The sequence below is a fragment of the Leucoraja erinacea genome, chromosome 21 (assembly GCF_028641065.1).
Source record: "Leucoraja erinacea ecotype New England chromosome 21, Leri_hhj_1, whole genome shotgun sequence".
Lineage (NCBI taxonomy): Eukaryota > Metazoa > Chordata > Chondrichthyes > Rajiformes > Rajidae > Leucoraja > Leucoraja erinaceus.
The window spans coordinates 23,505,318-23,523,479 of record NC_073397.1 but is presented as its reverse complement, the minus strand read 5'-3'; the positions used below and the strand labels follow the sequence as shown (position 1 = coordinate 23,523,479).

The window sequence follows — 18,162 nt, the reverse complement described above, 5'->3', positions numbered from 1 at the left end:
TTGGCCTCACAGCCAGGCTCAGTGCCCAGGCCTTGGATCATCAGCGTGAACTCTGCAGTTCCTTCCTACACAAATATGTTTAGTTTGTTTTGGTTTTTTATTGACACATGTACCAAGGTACAGTGAAAAGCTTTTTGTTGCAGGCTATCCAGTCAGTGAAAATACTCTACATGATTACAATCAAGTTGTCCTCAGCACCCAGGGACAAAGAGTATAACATTTAGTGCAAGATCAAGTTGAATAAAGTGTGAATAAAAACAGCGTTAAGATCTCCGATGAGGTAGATGGGCGGTCAGGACCATCTCTAGTTGGTGAGAGGACGGTTCAGTTGCCTGATATTTCTGGATGGCTATCATGAGGAATAGGTATTAATATGTTGGGATAAAGACGGAATCATTTTATTCATGTTGAAGTTGTAAGAAGAAATGTTCATTTTTATTTTACTGAAATGAAAGTTGTAATAACCACAGAAGCGGTGGCAGGTGCTTACCAACAGATGAATCAAGAACCCATCCATATTTGTTGCTGTTATGAAGCTTACAAACACATTTCCTTCTGCATTGCAGGAACTTCCATGTCTGGATAGAGGCCTGGATGGCCCGAAATGACCTGGTTTCAGGTTATGATGGTTGGCAGGTAGTGGACCCAACACCACAGGAGAGAAGTGACGGTAAAGACTGAAATAACATAATAGTTCATTGAACAGGTTATAAATATAATGATCAGTCAACAGTAAAAGTTCAAAACATTGTTTAATTGCAAGGCCTTATAACATAAACAATAATCAAGTATTTCATTCCCTTTTTCATAATTGTGACATAATTACTGCTGTATTGCTGCTACGCTTCGTTGTGTACTATTAGCTTCTCAGAAGAATATGTCTCTTAGGTAATGAAATATTATAATAAATTCCAAAACCGAGTTTACCCATGCCACTTTTTCTGTTTTCAATGGTGAAAGTTCACAACAATTTTAACACAATGGCACGGCAGAAAAGGCAAAGCATAAAATGACTTAATTCCATTGAAGTGAGTAGGTTCTGGTGCTGACATATGGCAGTCTGAATTTCTGGAAGAGATTGGTTAAATTGTGGGATTTTTTGATGTTGTCTTTCTTTCTTCAATCGTTTCCTTGCTTTTTAGCTCTTTACTGCTGTGGACCTGCTCCAGTAAAAGCAGTCAAAGAAGGGGCAGTGGAGATGAAGTATGATGTTCCGTTTATTTATGCGGAGGTCAATGCAGATATTGTCACTTCGATACGAGGCATGGATGGCACAAAACAAATCATATCTGTTAAACCTAGACACGTGGGTCAATTCATCAGCACCAAGACCTGTGGCTCCAATAATCGTGATGATATCACAAATGAATACAAGTTTCGTGAGGGTATTTATTCAAAAATATTATTTTTGAAGCTCCTTACTACTTTATTTATATCATAATACTTCATAATTTCATGGTTTATAACAAAAATAGAAAAATGGCATTTTGAAATTTGAAATTTGAAAGTTCAAGCATTATTGTTAATTAATCAGGGATTAAGTACCCATTCGTAATTTCAAAATTAGTAAATGAATGAATGACTTCTACCTATACTTTTGAATCTTTACCCTATATTTTCTCAATATATTTAGGGACTGAACAAGAAAGACAAATATTTAATGAAGCTCGGCTCAGAAGTAAACTGCAAGTTGCGCCAGTACAGAAATTCCAATTGCAAATGAAAACTGAAGAATTGCTTGTCCACGGATCTGATATTCATGCTCTTGTGTATATCACCAATAATAGTTTGGAGAACATGGTTTGCAAGCTTCATCTTAATGCTCAGATACTGAAATATACTGGAGCAGTTTCAACAACATTCAAGGAATTGCGTGTGGACGAAGTTGCAATTAATAAAAACGAAGGTAATGAAATCATCACTTTACCTGCATCATGCCTTTAGAGAGACTTTAGAATTCAGAGATTTAGCATGGAAACAGGCCCTTCGGCCAACCGAGTCTCCACTGACTGGCAATCGCCCTGTAAACTAGCACTAATCTACACACCAGGGACAATTTTATCAAAGACAATTAACCTACAAACCTGAAGGTCTTTGGAGTGTGGGAGGAAACTGGAGCAACCAGAGGAAACCCATGTAGTCACAGGGAGAACGTACAAACTCTGTACAGACAGCACCCGTAGCCAGAATCAAATTCTGGTCTCTGGCGTTGTAAGGCAGCGACTCAAGTTCAAGTTCAAGTTTATTGTCATGTGTCCCTGATAGGAATATGAAACTCTTGCTTTGCTTCAGCACACAGAACATAATAGGCATTGACTACAAAACACATGAATAAATAAACTGATAAAGTGCAAATAACAAATAATGGGTTATTAATGTTCAGAGTTTTGCCGAGCCAGGTTTAATAGCCTGATGGCTGTGGGGAAGTAGCTATTCCTGAACCTGGTCGTTACAGTCTTCAGGCTCCTGTACCTTCTACCTGAAGGTAGCAGGGAGATGAGTACGTGGCCAGGATGGTGTGGGTCTTTGATGATACTGCCAGCCTTTTTGAGGCAGCAACTTCGATAAATCCCCTCGATGGAAGGAAGGTCAGAGCCGATGATGGACTGGGCAGTATTTATTACTTTTTGTGTCACTGTGACGCTGTGACACTGTGCCACCCCAAATTGCCTGTGTTATTTTGTTATTTTAGCAGATAATCTGCTATAAGATTTGATTGTACTTGTCATGACATCAGAATGACTCCTGAAATTAAAAGGCTTTGTCAAATTTATAATATTTAGTAACTAGTTCTGGTGAAACGTAAAGTCAACATGGAATTACATATCCAAGATCAATCCCTCTGTATTTCAACAGCCTATATATTTGCAAGTCTGTCACACGTTCCCTACTTCAAATCTCAAATTACATATTCTCTCTCTTATTTTTCCTGTTGCCCATCACATGCAATATATATCTCCACCTGCTATGCTTATCCTCATCAATCCCCCCACAGCTCTTCATGTTGTATCCAGATTGTGTTTCGACTTCTTGTTTCTGTCTACGGCCAACTGAGCACTCCCAGATTGGATCCCAGGTTCACTCAACAGATTGGATATACAGTGCCTTCCATAATGTTTGGGAAAAAGACCCATGATTTATTTATTTGCCTCTGTACTCCACAATTTGAGATTTGTAATAGAAATAAAATCACATGTGGTTAAAGTGCACATTGCCAGATTTTATTAAAGGGTATTTTTATACATTTTGGTTTGACCATGTAGACATTACAGCTGTGTTGATACATAGTCCCCCCCCCATTTCAGGGCACCATAATGTTTGGGACACTTGACTTCACAGGTGTATGTAATTGCTCAGGAGTGTTTAAGTGCCTCCTTCATGCAGGAATAAGAGAGCTCTCAGCACCTCGTCTTTCCTTGAGTCTTTCCATCACCGTTGGAAACTGGATTGCTGTTTATCAACACGAGGACCAAAGTTGTGCCAATGAAAGTCAAAGAAGCCATTATGAGACTGAGAAACAAGAATAAAACTGTTAAAGATATCAGCCAAACCTTAGACTTACCAAATCAACTGTTGGAAACATCATTAAGAAGAAAGAGTGCACTGGTGAGCTTACTAATCACAAAGGGACTGGCAGGCCAAGGAAGACCTCCACAGCTGATTACAGAAGAATTCTGTCCATACTAAAGAAAGATCCCAAACACCTGTCCGACAGATCAGAAACACTCTTCAGGAGTCAGGTGTGGATTTGTCAATGACCACTGTCCGCAGAAGACTTTGTGAACATAAATACAGAGGCTTCACTGCAAGATGTAAGCCACTGGTTAGTCACAAAAATAGGATGGCCAGGTTACAGTTTGCCAAGAAGTACTTAAAAGAGCAACCACAGTTCTGGAAAAAGGTCTTGTGGACAGATGAGATGAAGATTAACATATATCAGGATGATGGCAAGAGCAAAGTATGGAGGAGAGAAGGAACTGCCCAAAATCCAAAGCATACCGCTTCATCTGTGAAACACGGTGGTGGTGGTTATGTCCTGGGCATGTATGGCTGCTGAAGGTACTGGCTCACTTGTCTTCATTGATCATACAACTGCTGATGGTAGTAGCATAAATGAATTCTGAAGTGGATACACTCATCTTATCTGCTAAAGTTCAAACAAATGCCTCAAAACCCATTGGCTGGCGGTTCATTCTACAGCACGACAACGATCCCAAACAAACTGCTAAAACAACAAAGGTTTTTCAAGCTAAAAAAATGTCAATAGTAGCCAAGTCACCTGATCTGAACCCATTGAGCATACCTTTTATATGCTGAAGAGAAAACTGTAGGGGACTAGCCCCCAAAACAAGCAAAAGCTGAAGATGGCTGCAATACAGCCTTGACAGAGCATTGCCAGAGAAGACACCCGGCAACTGGTGATGTCCATGAATCGCAGGCTTCAAACATTCTTGATTGTGTATAAACACTGCTGTAATTTCTACATGGTGAAACTAAAATGGATAAAAATGCCTTTATTAACATCTGACCATGTGCACTTTAACCACATGTGATTTTTTTCCATTACAAATCTCAAATTGTGGAGTATGTGTAGTTCAGATGTGTAGAGGCTCTCTTTGAAGGTCAATGATTTGGATGAGAATGTACAAGACATGAATAGTAAGTTTGCTGATGACACTAAAGTAAGTTGTATCATACGTGGAGAAGATGGTTGTCAAAAATTGCAGCAGGCTCTTGATCTGCTGGGCAAGTGGGCTGCAGAAAGGCTAGTGGAGTTTATGCAGATATGTGTGGTGTTGTTTTTTGGGAAGTAAAAACACCTCCACGGTGAATGGTAGGGCTTGGGGAATGTTGTAGAGCAGAGGGATCATGGAGTTCTGGTACATAGTTACCTGAAAGTGGCGTCTTGGACATGAGATAAATCATGAGGTGAATGCACAGAATATTTTACACGGGGTAGGGAAATTAAAAACATACGTTTAAGGTTAGAGGGACAAGATTAAATACAAACACGGGGGGATTTTAATCACTGAGGATGGTGATTCCATATGAGATAATATAGGCAGATACTGTAACTGCATTTAAAAGACACTTGGACAGTTACATAGACAGGAAAGGTTTAGAGGGATATGATCCAAATGCAGGCAAATGGGACTAGCTTCAATAGGGGATTTTGGCTGGCATTGACGAGTTGGGCCGAAGGGCCTGCTTCCATGCTGCAGGACTATGAGATCCAGTGGATTCCTCAGGGCAGTGTCTGAGATGCGAAAGTTTTTGCCTATCAATGAATGATCTTACTTACTTGTGAGAGCTTTGAGGATTGTACAGACATTATATGTATATGTGTAATAACTTTTCTGTATAAACTAAGAATTCCTTTTAACATTCCCTGTTTTCTTATTATTCCTTCAGCTGCAACAGTGCCTTTAGACATACCCTTCTCAGAGTTTGCCTATCTCCTGGAAAACCATCGTACGATCAAGCTGACAGCATTGGCAAATGATTTAAAAACACATGAACAAGGATTGGCAATGAAAGATCTTTCTGTAATCAGTCCTGAAATCATGATACAGGTGGTAATCTTCAACAAACCGTCAACTATATATTCATCGCAAACACTAAAATTGATCTATGTACAGTCTATGTACATTAATATTTCACTCTCTCTATAGCATTCAATGGCTGCACTCACCTCTATTCAAAGAAATAACTTTTTTTTTTAAGATTTCATTTTAGAACGTAAGACCACATCTGAATTATGATGAAATTCAATTGGATTATTTTCATTCGTAATTTAATGAAATGAGAAAGGTCAGGATTTCCTTTGGTAATTTCAGGCAAATTAAAGTATCAGATGCAGCTGCATTTAACGCTGTAATTCTGAGGAATTCTTTACTCCATTCCCTTTCTCCTTTTGGGAATAGCACAGAGGCACAATGAGTGGTGCTGCTGCTTTCAAGGTTACAGTGGCCTGGGTTCAATCCTGATCTCGGGTTCTATCTGTGTGGAGTTTCTCCTCAAGACTATGTTGGTGCCTCCTCTGGTTTCCACCCACTTCCCAGAAAAATTCAAGTTGTAGGTAACATTCAGGTAAATGGTAATAATTAATTGCCCCAAATGAGTGAATGTGTGGTAGAATCATGGGTTTCGGTCTAATTGATGGGAATGTGGAAAGCATAAAGTGGATTAGTGTAGGATTTGGATAAAATGGGTGCTTGATGTTCAACATGGACTCAGTGGACTGTTGGGACCCATTTCTCTCTCTAACTCAATGACTACATTGTCTCTGTTAGTAATTATGCTGATTTGTCATGCCAAAAATGTTACCTGCCATTCTTCTCTTCTTCAAAGTTTACCCTCTTAGACACTCCCTCGTCAATGTTTTGTAACTTTTTTTTCTCATCCATCTCAAAGCACCACTTGCAGATAATGTTCTCATTCATAAAACAATGGTTAAAACTGTGAGCACCATTTCACCTCTTGCCCTCATCACCGTCCCCTTTGCTCCTCCACCCCTTTGTTTTCCAGGATTCTTCATTGATCTTTTCTCCTCTCCCCTCCCTTTTGCTCAAACTAGAATCCATCTGCAAACAGACTGTATTCAGGTGAATAAAATCATAGTGAAAAAGGTCCCCTTCTCATAAGTACAGTGGGTAGAATCACTTCAAATCACTGAAGATCCCAGAAAGGAGCATTCCTGAAGGGAGGGGAGTTCCAAACACATTTCTCAGTAACCACTGCCATTGTGAGTTTTCAGTCCAAAATGTTGTCATGAACTTGAAAAGCTAATGGTTGGAAAGCAATTAAAAGCTCTAAGTTTCCAAATTACTAAGAGAACAATCTCAAATTGCTCCCTTATTCTTTTGAAATCTTTAACCTTAGGGTTTATCTTGCTTGAAATCACCAAATCTCCTACTCGGGCCATGGCCATATTACGTATCATGAATTCAAATCATTTCCATCGCCTGGAATAGGGAATAATTACAGCATCTAACACATTTGTTTCCTCAGACCCTAGGGGACGCATATGTGAATCGTGAGCTTGTTGCTGAAATCGGTTTACACAATCCCTTGTCTGTATCAATGCATAATTGTATCTTCACTATCGAAGGACTGGGACTGATCAAAGACAAGGAACAGATTAAGTAAGTAGAAAGAGAATTAGTTGCTGAACACACTCTTGAGCAAATAAATTATTTGCTTTTTGAATGCAAATACAGTTACTCTGGCAATCCTTGAATTATGCAACACATTATTGGGATCTTTTAGTCTCCGAAAGGCAGGTGCAATGGTGAAATCGGAAAACAATTCAACTTGCTCTGACATACAGTGAATACATAGCATTCCTTATTTATCAAGTGAAAGGTGAACTTGCCTATCTCTGCATATGCATAACTTGCAGCTCAGATGTAGTCAGTGTTTTCTATTTGTCCAATTGAATAACCTCACCGTATTTAAGTTTCAAGTTTAAGTCTACTGAAGGCAAGTTGTGAAGTTGAAATATATTAAGCAGATAAGATTAACCTGATGCAAAAATGTGATAATTGGATTCATATAACAACCTAACGGGTTCATCAGAGAAGAAATCTCTCGGTCTTGGCTGATCAGGGTTTATGTCTGACTCTGGTTTAAGCCTCTATGTTTGAACCAATATCACACACATCATTTATGTTCCATGTCTGGGACCTTATGAACAATGTCAATACATGAGACCATTATCTGTATAGTAATACTTGATTCAACCTAGATATACCTAATATGAAATCAAATGAATTATCTAATTTTACTGTTATTACAATATCATTTTTACTGATTTGGAAGACAGGTTTGATCATACATTAGATTTAGTGTGGAGGTATATCTACACTAGGTTGAATCAACAGTAACACCAGTGGATGCAAATGTGTTTTAATGACTGGGAATAAATTAATAATGCTCTGGTATATTTTTACACACAGTTTGATGGTTAAAATATGCCAAACTGATTTTGTAGAATATTTCCACATGCAGCAGATGTCCTCCACTATTGCTTAAGAGTCTATTCCTCATGTAGAATAATAAATGGTGCTAGGAGACTGGTCATGTCTTTGTGCCTAACCAAACTGTCTCCTCGAAGCGCTGACAAACACACATTTCCTGTAAAGATCAACTGAAAAGCCTTGGTAGTCTGGCTGGATTCTCTAGTTTCCAACCACTTGAAACATTGGATTTAGAACATTGTGGCACAACAAGTAATATAATGCACCTGATAGATTAAATTGCTTTTAGACAAGGTCATGGCTAAATCCCCAAATCCTGAGAAATTTAAATCTACTATATTCAACATTGAATGGGGGTGCCACAGTGGCCCAGCAGTAGAGATGCTGCCTTACCGTGTCAGATATCTGGGTTTGATCCTGACCACGGGTGCAGTCTGTACGGAGTTTGCACGTTCTCCCTGTGACCACGCAGGTTTCCTCCGGGTGCACCGGTTTCCTCCCACATTCCAACGACGTGCAGGTTTGTAGATTAATTGGCTTCTGTAAATTGTCCCTAGTGTATAGGATTGAAATAGTGTACCAGTGGTCTCCGGGCAGTGCATTCTCGGTGGGTTGAAGGGCTGTTTTCCACGCTGTATCTCTAAACTAAACAACGTAGCTTGCTCTTCCACAAATTTATGGACAATGCCAGTCACAACTTTATATTTATATTATGGTTCCATGTCCAAGATTCTCCTGAAAAATGTCCAGAGGAAATGACATTAGAAAGGTGATGGTTGGGGTGATTGGTGGGTGATGGTAGAGCTGAAAGAAGGAAAGAAAGATAATTTCAAACAAATAAAACATTCCTGAACGCTAAAGATATAGATGGTGTTGGGGTAAATATAGGAAATGAATTATGGTGGAAGATGGGTCCTCACAACTTCAAAGAAATTAAATGTTTGGGGTTTGGAAAAGGTTGTTTAGTTTTTGAAAGTTATGAAGTCTCCCACAGGGCTCGGAGGTCAGGAGATACAGATTTTTCTTCCAGCAGTGTTTAAGTATTAAAGTTCTCTTCCTTATTTTCAAATGTGTTCCCATGGATTGCCCCTCTGTATTCCTATGAACTTAACCAATCATGTTAGTCATTGAGGTTTCTGAACTCTTATCTTTGCGCTGATCTTTGGCTATTTGTTCGATTTAACCATTTCACCTGGGCAATTTTACTATCAGTTTCTGAGGACCTTAGCTCAGAAATCCCTCCCATAACCTCTAGAAGACCTACAGCACAGGAATAGGCCCTTTGATTCACCATTTCCAAGTTGGCTATCAAGCATCCATCTACTCATGCCCTATTTTATCATCCCCACATAATATTTCGCCCATCAACTCCTTCCCCCGTCCCTCCAACTCCATTTTTACCATTTACCTACAGGCTGGGCATATTTACAGAGGCCAATGAATCTAACAAAGTGCACATTGTTGGGATGTCAGAGGAAACCAGAACATCCCAAGGGGAAACTTACACAGTCCTTGGAAGAGCAGTCATAGGAAGAACATGAAAACTTCACACAGTCAGCAACAGAGGTCTGGATCAAACCCGGATCATTGGCGATTTGTAACATAGAACATTGCACATTATGTCCTTTCCCTCCTAGCTTTCTTCACCTCCCATTCTGCCCACCCTTTCCCCTTGCCCACAATCAGACTGAAGCAGGGTCCGACTCGAAACATCACCTATCCATGCTCCCCGGGGATAGAAACATAGAAACATAGAAAATAGGTGCAGGAGTAGGCCATTCGGCCCTCCGAGCCTGCACCGCCATTCAATATGATCATGGCTGATCATCCAACTCAGTATCCTGTACCTGCCTTCTCTCCATACCCCTGATCCCTTTAGCCACAAGGGCCACACCTAACTCCTCTTAAATATAGCCAATGAACTGGCCTCAACTACCTACTGTGGCAGAGAATTCCAGAGATTCACCACTCACTGTGTGAAAAATGTTTTCCTCATTTCGGTCTAAAAGATTTTCCCCTTATCCTTAAACTGTGACCCCTTGTTCTGGACTTCCCCAACATCGGGAACAATCTTCCTGCATCCAGCCTGTCCAACCCCTTAAGAATTTTGTAAGTTTCTATAAGATCCCCCCTCAATCTTCTAAATTCTAGCGAGTACAAGCCGAATCTATCCAGTCTTTCTTCATATGACATCCCAGGAATCAGTCTGGTGAACCTTCTCTGTACTCCCTCTATGGCAAGAATGTCTTTCCTCAGATTAGGAGACCAAAACTCTACACAATACTCCAGGTGTGGTCTCACCAAGACCCTGTACAACTGCAGTAGAACCTCCCTGCTTCTATACTCAAATCCTTTTGCTATGAAGGCTAACATGCCATTTGCTTTCTTCACTGCCTGCTGCACCTGCATGCCTACTTTTAATGACTGGTGTACCATGACACCCAGGTCTCGTTGCATCTCCCCTTTTCCTAATCGGCCACCATTCAGATAATAGTCTCCTTTGAAGCATTGGATGTGAAGCTTTACCCCTATGCTCCCAATCCTCTTACTTCTTTTCAAGTTGCTCTTTTAAAAAAAAAAACTTTCCCTTTCATCAAGCCTTTGGTCTCCCCTTGAAAATCACAGGATCATTTTTTCACATGAAGCCTCTTATTTCATTTCAAATTGCTCTTTAAAAATCCTTCCTCTTTCACCAAGCCTTTGGAACCCAGTCTAAGTATCTCCTTGTATTATTTTTTTTACATAAAGCCTCTGCATAGAAATGGTCTGGAGATAAAGGGATAAATTAATAAAAGTTTGGTGTTGCTGAGATTTCTCCAGGTCATTAATGTTTACTGCTATGCAACAGAATAATTTTAAGTTATTTCAACAACTGACATGTTTTGTGAGATTGCTTCTTTAACCAATGATACTGCTTTTGGATATTTCCAGGGTAAAGGAGATAAAGAAGAATGAATTATTTAAAACAACGATTCAATTCACCCCCACGAGATCAGGACCACAAAAATTAATGGTGGATTTGGACTGTGATGAAATGATGGATGTGAAAGGATTCCTGAATATCACAGTCAACTAAAATTAACCTGATTAACTCTTAAATATTTCCATATGTTTGCTAACAAAAGTTGCAATACATTAACCATTTGCGCAATTGTAAGCTAATTAAATCAATATTAATCAGGGTGCTTATAACTCTTTTCTTGCACCTGCTGTGATTTCCATTGTATCAATAATTGTGCCGAATTAGGATGATCTTTATTGGTGAGAAATTGAACTTAACTGTGTCCAATTTCTGGGCAGATTACTCATCTGCAACTGTGTTTTGCTCACTGAAAACCTGTATTACGCTGTTTAATTGTGTCAATCAGTTTCTAACTCCTCTTAGAATTCTGTGCTAAATTGGGGAAAATACTTAGGCCTCTATACTTAGGAATATGTTGTGGACACTATAATGATTTTAATGTTGGAGTATTTCACCGACTGCACTCTCCAACACCTGTGTTTCTCGAAATGTTATTTCTGTGATACATTTTCAGATTAAGATTTTAACCAAAATATCGGGAAAATTAAATTGTGGGTTTAATTTCATTGTATAGTAAAGAATCTCATATTGCTGAAGGGTAGTGGATAAAAATGACAAATACTATTTCTGTTTAGAGATCATCACCATGTTTCTCTATCCACAAATCTTGCCTTTTAGCAAATATTCAATATTTTGTGATTTATGCAGGTATCTAGCTTTTGCAGTGTCATGCTTAGTTGAACATTGTAATGATTAGACAAGAGACAATAGGTGCAGGAGTAGGCCTTTGAGCCAGCACTGCCATTCACTGTGATCATGGCTGATCATCCACAATCAGTACCCTGTTCCTGCCTTCTCCCCATACCCCTTGACTCCGCTATCTTTAAGAGCTCTATCTAACTCTCTCTTCTTTCTCTCTGACTCACCTACTCCCAGCCAATACTCACTCTCGCTGTTTCTGGCTGCTGCTTCTCTCTGACCTTCACAGAAAACACTTGAACCGGGCCCTTGGAGCTCTTTTAAATCAATGTATTCAATTGTATTCAATGCAGAAAATAAAGCTGATTCATGTGAAATAATTCCACGTTTCTTTAGACTAGCACTAATTACCCCATTGACAATATAGTTTAATTGATCAACAATTTGGGAATAAACATTTGGCATTTACAAAGAATTTGAATCGTAAGAAGAATATCCTGGAGACAAGGAATATAAATGTTTTTCTTAAATTGCCGGCAGGATTTCATTGCCTCTGGGCCAGCTAAGTTGAGTAATACAAAAGCACGCACATCACGAGGGTCGTTGCGATGAACGATGCGAACATAGTGAGTGTAGTCACGCTTGAAAAGACGCCAGCATAGAGCAATGTTAGAGTCAAAGGTCAGAGAACTAGGACGGTGAGATGAGTTTGCCATGATAGAGATAACAGGCACATAAACAAATTTAAAAAAGCAAAAACCCGATAAACGTCAACGGAATAGGTAAGACTCACTCTCTGACACCATGTAATGAGTCGAGTCAGACACATGTTTATTAAATCTACTTACACCATTGATCTGCAGGACAGTACAGTTCCGAGCAGTTACTCATACTGAATGGCGTAGGCAAGCGGAGCAACTACTAACAAGCACTACAATTGGCTGGTAGGAAATAACCAATCTACACACTCTCCTTAGTTTGTCACTTTTCCTGAGGTCGAGGATAGGATCAGTGACCAAACCACAAAGATTTTAAAAAGGTTTAAGAAAAGTGATTCTGGAGAATGTGAACGATGGATTGATACTACAACGATTTGTGCTTACATGAAATAACCCAATTAGAGGATCAGCTAGTTAATGGGCTAAAGCTACAGAGAATAGTGAATGAAGAGCCATTGACACAAATCGGACACAAGGAGGTGGTTTTCAAATTGGGAGCACCGAGTTATTGGGAGTAAACAGAGCCTTAATTTAGTTTAGTTCAGAGATACCGTGCGGAAACTGTCCCTTCGTCCCACCGAGTCTGCGCCTACCAGCAATCCCCGAACACTAACACTATCCTGCACACTAGCGGCAATTTAGAATTTTTACCAAAGCCAAATTAACCTACAAACCTCCACGGCTTTGGAGTGTGGGAGGATACCAGAGCACCCGAGGGAAACCCACTTGGTCACGGGGAGAACATGATCTACTGGTGATCAAACAATGAAGTGTGTGTCTTCTTTCTTGTAATAAATAGTAAAAGGTTTCACTCATCCCAGATTAGGCGCCACTGCAAGATTTGTCAGAATGTATTTAGTTTAATCTATTTCGGAGCATGTTTGCGATAGAGACAAACTACTTTGATTAAAGTATAATGGTTATAGGAAGAATAGTTTTAAATTAGTTGCATCCAATAAAAAGAAACCAGACTTCAGTACATTCATTATTAAGGGCATTACTTTGTGGCATAGTTGCACAGTTATACCATTTTAATAGAGACAATACTTCGAACGAATGAGAGGAAAACTTTTAGAGAAATAAGGAAAAAATAAAATCTCAAAGTAGAAGAAAGGTGGAAAGCAACTTTTTTCTCTGCATCAAGCATCAACTGCGCTAAATCAAGGAAAACTTTGGTACATTTCAGATATCACCTTGAATTCTTTCAAAATCTGAAGGTTATAGCCCTAGTCTGGGTAATGTTTTTTTAAAAACAAACCTGTTGTCCAAATAATCAAGCTGGTGAACGTTGGGTATACTCCTTCTATTGTAAGCCTACCCTAGAGTTGCACACAATATTGCACATACATTCTCACCAGGATATTATGCAATGGGGCTAAGATATCTCTACGTTTGTATTCAAATCTTCTAGCAATAAAAGTTAACATATAGCTAACTTTCAGTGATTACTGTTCAAGGAAATCCTCTTGTTAAAAATATCTTTCAACGATGAACCATTTCCAAAATGATGCAACTATCTCCCATTACTACCAAAGTGCATAACTGTACCTAAAGTCCGTACTGAACTGGGGAAAAGGGCATTTAGTTATGCTGCTCCCTAGAGTGACCATAATATGTTTGAGTTCTTCATTGTTAATTCAGAAACAATGGTTTTGAACTTAAAGAAAAGTAACTTTGAGGTTATGAGACGTGAATTGGCCAAGATTGACTGGCAATTAATTCTAAAAGGGTTGACGGTGGATATGCAATGGAAGGCATTTAAAGACTGCATGGATGAACTACAAAAATTGTTCATCCCAGTTTGGCAAAAGAATAAATCAGGGAAGGTAGTGCATCCATGGATAACAAGGGAAATCAGGGATAGTATCAAAGCAAAGGATGATGCGTACAAACTAGCTAGAAAAAGCAGCCTACCGGAGGACTGGGAGAAATTCAGAGACCAGCAGAGGAGGACGAAGGGCTTAATTATGAAAGGAAAAATGGATTATGAAAGAAAACTGGCAGGGAACATAAAAACTGACTGCAAAGGTTTTTATAGATATGTGAAAAGAAAGAGATTAGTTAAAACAAATGTAGGTCCCTTGCAGTCAGAAACAGGTGAGTTGATCATGGGGAACCAGGATATGGCGGACCAATTGAATAACTACTTTGGTTCGGTCTTCACTAAGGAAGACATAAATGATCTGCCGGAAATAGCAGGGGCCCACGGGTCAAAGGAGGTGGAGGAATTGAGTGAAATCCAGGTTAGTCGGGAAGTGGTGTTGGGTAAATTGAATGGATTAAAGGCCGATAAATCCCCAGGGCCAGATAGGCTGCATCCCAGAGTACTTAAGGAAGTAGCTCCAGAAATAGTGGATGCATTAGTAATAATCTTTCAAAACTCTTTAGATTCTGGAGTAGTTCCAGAAGATTGGCGGGTAGCAAATGTAACCCCACTTTTTAAGAAGGGAGGGAGAGAGAAAATGGGGAATTACAGACCAGTTAGCCTAACATCGGTAGTGGGGAAACTGCTAGAGTCAGTTATTAAAGATGGGATAGCAGCACATTTGGAAAGTGGTGAAATCATTGGACAAAGTCAGCATGGATTACGAAAGGTAAATCATGTCTGACGAATCTTATAGAATTTTTCGAGGATGTAACTAGTAGCGTGGATAGGGGAGAACCAGTGGATGTGGTGTATCTGGACTTCCAGAAGGCTTTCGACAAGGTCCCACATAAGAGATTAGTATACAAACTTAAAGCACATGGCATTGGGGGTTCAGTATTGATGTGGATAGAGAACTGGCTGGCAAACAGGAAGCAAAGAGTAGGAGTAAACGGGTCCTTTTCACAATGGCAGGCAGTGACTAGTGGGGTACCGCAAGGCTCAGTACTGGGACCCCAGCTATTTACAATATATATTAATGATCTGGATGAGGGAATTGAAGGCAATATCTCCAAGTTTGCGGATGACACTAAGCTGGGGGGCAGTGTTAGGTGTGAGGAGGATGCTAGGAGACTGCAAGGTGACTTGGATAGGCTGGGTGAGTGGGCAAATGTTTGGCAGATGCAGTTTAATGTGGATAAATGTGAGGTTATCCATTTTGGTGGCAAAAACGGGAAAGCAGATTATTATCTAAACGGTGGCCGATTGGGAAAGGGGGAGATACAGCGAGACCTGGGTGTCATGGTACACCAGTCATTGAAGGTAGGCATGCAGGTGCAGCAGGCAGTAAAGAAAGCGAATGGTATGTTGGCTTTCATAGCAAGAGAATTTGAGTATAGGAGCAGGGAGGTTCTACTGCAGTTGTACAGGGTCTTGGTGAGACCACACCTGGAGTATTGCGTGCAGTTTTGGTCTCCAAATCTGAGGAAGGACATTATTGCCATAGAGGGAGTGCAGAGAAGGTTCACCAGACTGATTCCTGGGATGTCAGGACTGTCTTATGAAGAAAGACTGGATAGACTTGGTTTAAACTCTCTAGAATTTAGGAGATTGAGAGGGGATCTTATAGAAACTTACAAAATTCTTAAGGGGTTGGACAGGCTAGATGCAGGAAGATTGTTCCCGATGTTGGGGAAGTCCAGGACAAGGGGTCACAGCTTAAGGATGAGGGGGAAATCCTTTAAAACCGAGATGAGGAGAACTTTTTTCACACAGAGAGTGGTGAATCTCTGGAACTCTCTGTCACAGAGGGTAGTTGAGGCCAGTTCATTGGCTATATTTAAGAGGGAGTTAGATGTGGCCCTTGTGGCCAAGGGGATCAGAGGGTATGGAGAGAAGGCAGGTACGGGATACTGAGTTGGATGATCAGCCATGATCATATTAAATGGCGGTGCAGGCTCGAAGGGCCGAATGGTCTACTCCTGCACCTAATTTCTATGTTTCTATGTTTCTATGTTTCGCATGGAACCAGCTGCAGAATGTAGCAATGTTACAAAATTTTGAGATTTAAAAAATCAAGTCTGCAATTTATCCCATCAGATAAAGCATAACAATAAGTTTAATTTGACACCTAATTCACTTTCATATCTCAAGTAATAAAAAAGTTATGGCCATTTTCATACTCGGAAATTAGCATCTTGTTCCCTATTGATTTTCTATGGACATAACAAAAAAGCTGTGATCGTGGACAGTCAAAAGCCCATAACCTTCTTAAAAATTAAGAGAACTGAATGAAATTTTCAGTTATCATAGATTGAAGCATTCTGAAACAAATATAAAATAATCTAACTTGGATGACCTGAAATTAAAGCATATAATTAGTTAGTTACCCAATTATAGTTAATTTCAAACTTCAATTACTAGATCTAAACATCTATCCATTTCTTAATAAATGATTAACATTTTTAAACAGCCCAAGTGTCCAAATAATATTCACAAATAATTCACAATAAAACATGATTTTTAAATCTCATTTACATCAATTTATAGGCCAAATGGAAGGAATTTAGTGTTTAATTGCTGTAAATTAAAGTCAATTTAAATCGGCTTTCTAGTGGGTTCCTGTGAACGCGCTGGTTTAGAACGTTCACATTGCGCTGGATTTGTGCCCTCAAATGCCCAGAAAAATACTGCGGGATATAAAGAGCCCAAAATTAGCTACTCGCTATAGAAAACTTTAATTACAGGGTTATATACATGCCCCATTTAATGTAAAAATAAGGTACATACCTTTAATTGTTTGCTTTATAAAACCCTGGGGCTGCGAGAGGTTGCGGAGTGAGAGAGTGGTTTTTAAACCACTCTAACTATTTTACAAGGCCATAAAAACTAATAATACCTTTTGCGACGGGGTCAGCGATTTTCCGTTAATGATTTACTAGGCTGAACAGTTTCGATTGCAACAGCCTAGTAAAAATCGCGTTTTAAACCCGCCCCCTCTAAACAGCGCCAAAATCACACACAAGGGGTGGGGCAGATGCTCAGCCACGATTCAGGTAGGTTTTGTAACATACCTACAGAATGAACTGAAATTTAAGGAGCTGGTTTCTATAAACAGATTTAAATCCCTTCTTAATGATGTTGAAGCGGCCTCTTCTGTCTGTACATGCTTTGTTTGATGATGTTCTGACTGTGACTTTATTTATATGTTCTCTGGTGTTTTTAAATTATTGTCTGTAACTGTGGAACTGTGCTGCTGCCTGTCTTGACCAGGACTCTCTTGTAAAAGAGATTTTTAATCTCAATGAGACTTCTCCTGGTTAAATAAAGGTTAAATAAAAATAAAATAAAATAACCAATCCATGTCTTCTAGAGATGCTGCCTGACCTGCTGAGTTCTAGCACTTTCTGTTGTACTCAAGATTCCAGTATCTGCAGTTCATTGTGGCTTCATCCTATTAATATTGTCTTTGTGCCTTGGTACCTTTTTATAAATACTAGATTCTAACATATTGTTGCAACTGATGTTGATCAAACTGGTCTCTAATTTTTCTCTCTGTCCATTCTTAGTTGATATGGCTAAATTTTCTATCATCTAATCTGTGGGATATGTCATCAAGTTAAGCAATTTTAGAAAATTATCCATCCAGCCCATTATCTCTACAGCTGCCTTCAGCTACCAAATAGCATAAGTCAACAGGCCCTATAGATCGTTTAAGAAAAAAACTGCAGATGCTGGTAAATCAAAGGTAGACAAAAAATGCTGGAGAAACTCAGCGGGTGAGGCAGCATCTATGGAGAAAAGGAATTGGCGATGTTTCGGGTCGAAACCCTTCTTCAGACTGAGGAAGAAATACCTTTCAACCATGAACCATTTTCA

At 39.5% G+C, this 18,162-nt stretch overlaps 2 protein-coding genes across 2 annotated transcripts in view; one reads left to right on the top strand and one right to left on the bottom strand.

The window, feature by feature from the left end:
- The window catches only part of LOC129707403 (protein-glutamine gamma-glutamyltransferase 2-like), a 276,786-nt gene that overhangs the window by 81,921 nt on the left and 176,703 nt on the right, over window positions 1-18,162 (bottom strand). The gene's annotated exons all lie outside the window — the stretch shown is intronic.
- On the top strand, window positions 900-7,719 carry LOC129707407 (protein-glutamine gamma-glutamyltransferase 2-like). The gene is made up of 4 exons (XM_055652418.1): window positions 900-1,385; window positions 1,634-1,906; window positions 5,413-5,573; window positions 7,012-7,719. Exons 1-4 carry the CDS (start codon window positions 1,103-1,105, stop codon window positions 7,147-7,149), a joined length of 855 nt encoding a protein of 284 aa, XP_055508393.1. The 5' UTR covers window positions 900-1,102; the 3' UTR covers window positions 7,150-7,719.

What these genes read in the sequence shown, in the direction of transcription:
- LOC129707407 (XM_055652418.1), top strand. Translation starts at nt 1,103, where the DNA reads ATGTTGTCTTTCTTTCTTCAATCGTTTCCTTGCTTTTTAGCTCTTTAC. An exon ending in TGCAATTAATAAAAACGAAG is followed by an intron (nt 1,907 to 5,412) that starts GTAATGAAATCA and finishes TTATTCCTTCAG; the next exon opens with CTGCAACAGTGCCTTTAGAC. An exon ending in GTCCTGAAATCATGATACAG is followed by an intron (nt 5,574 to 7,011) that starts GTGGTAATCTTC and finishes TTGTTTCCTCAG; the next exon opens with ACCCTAGGGGACGCATATGT.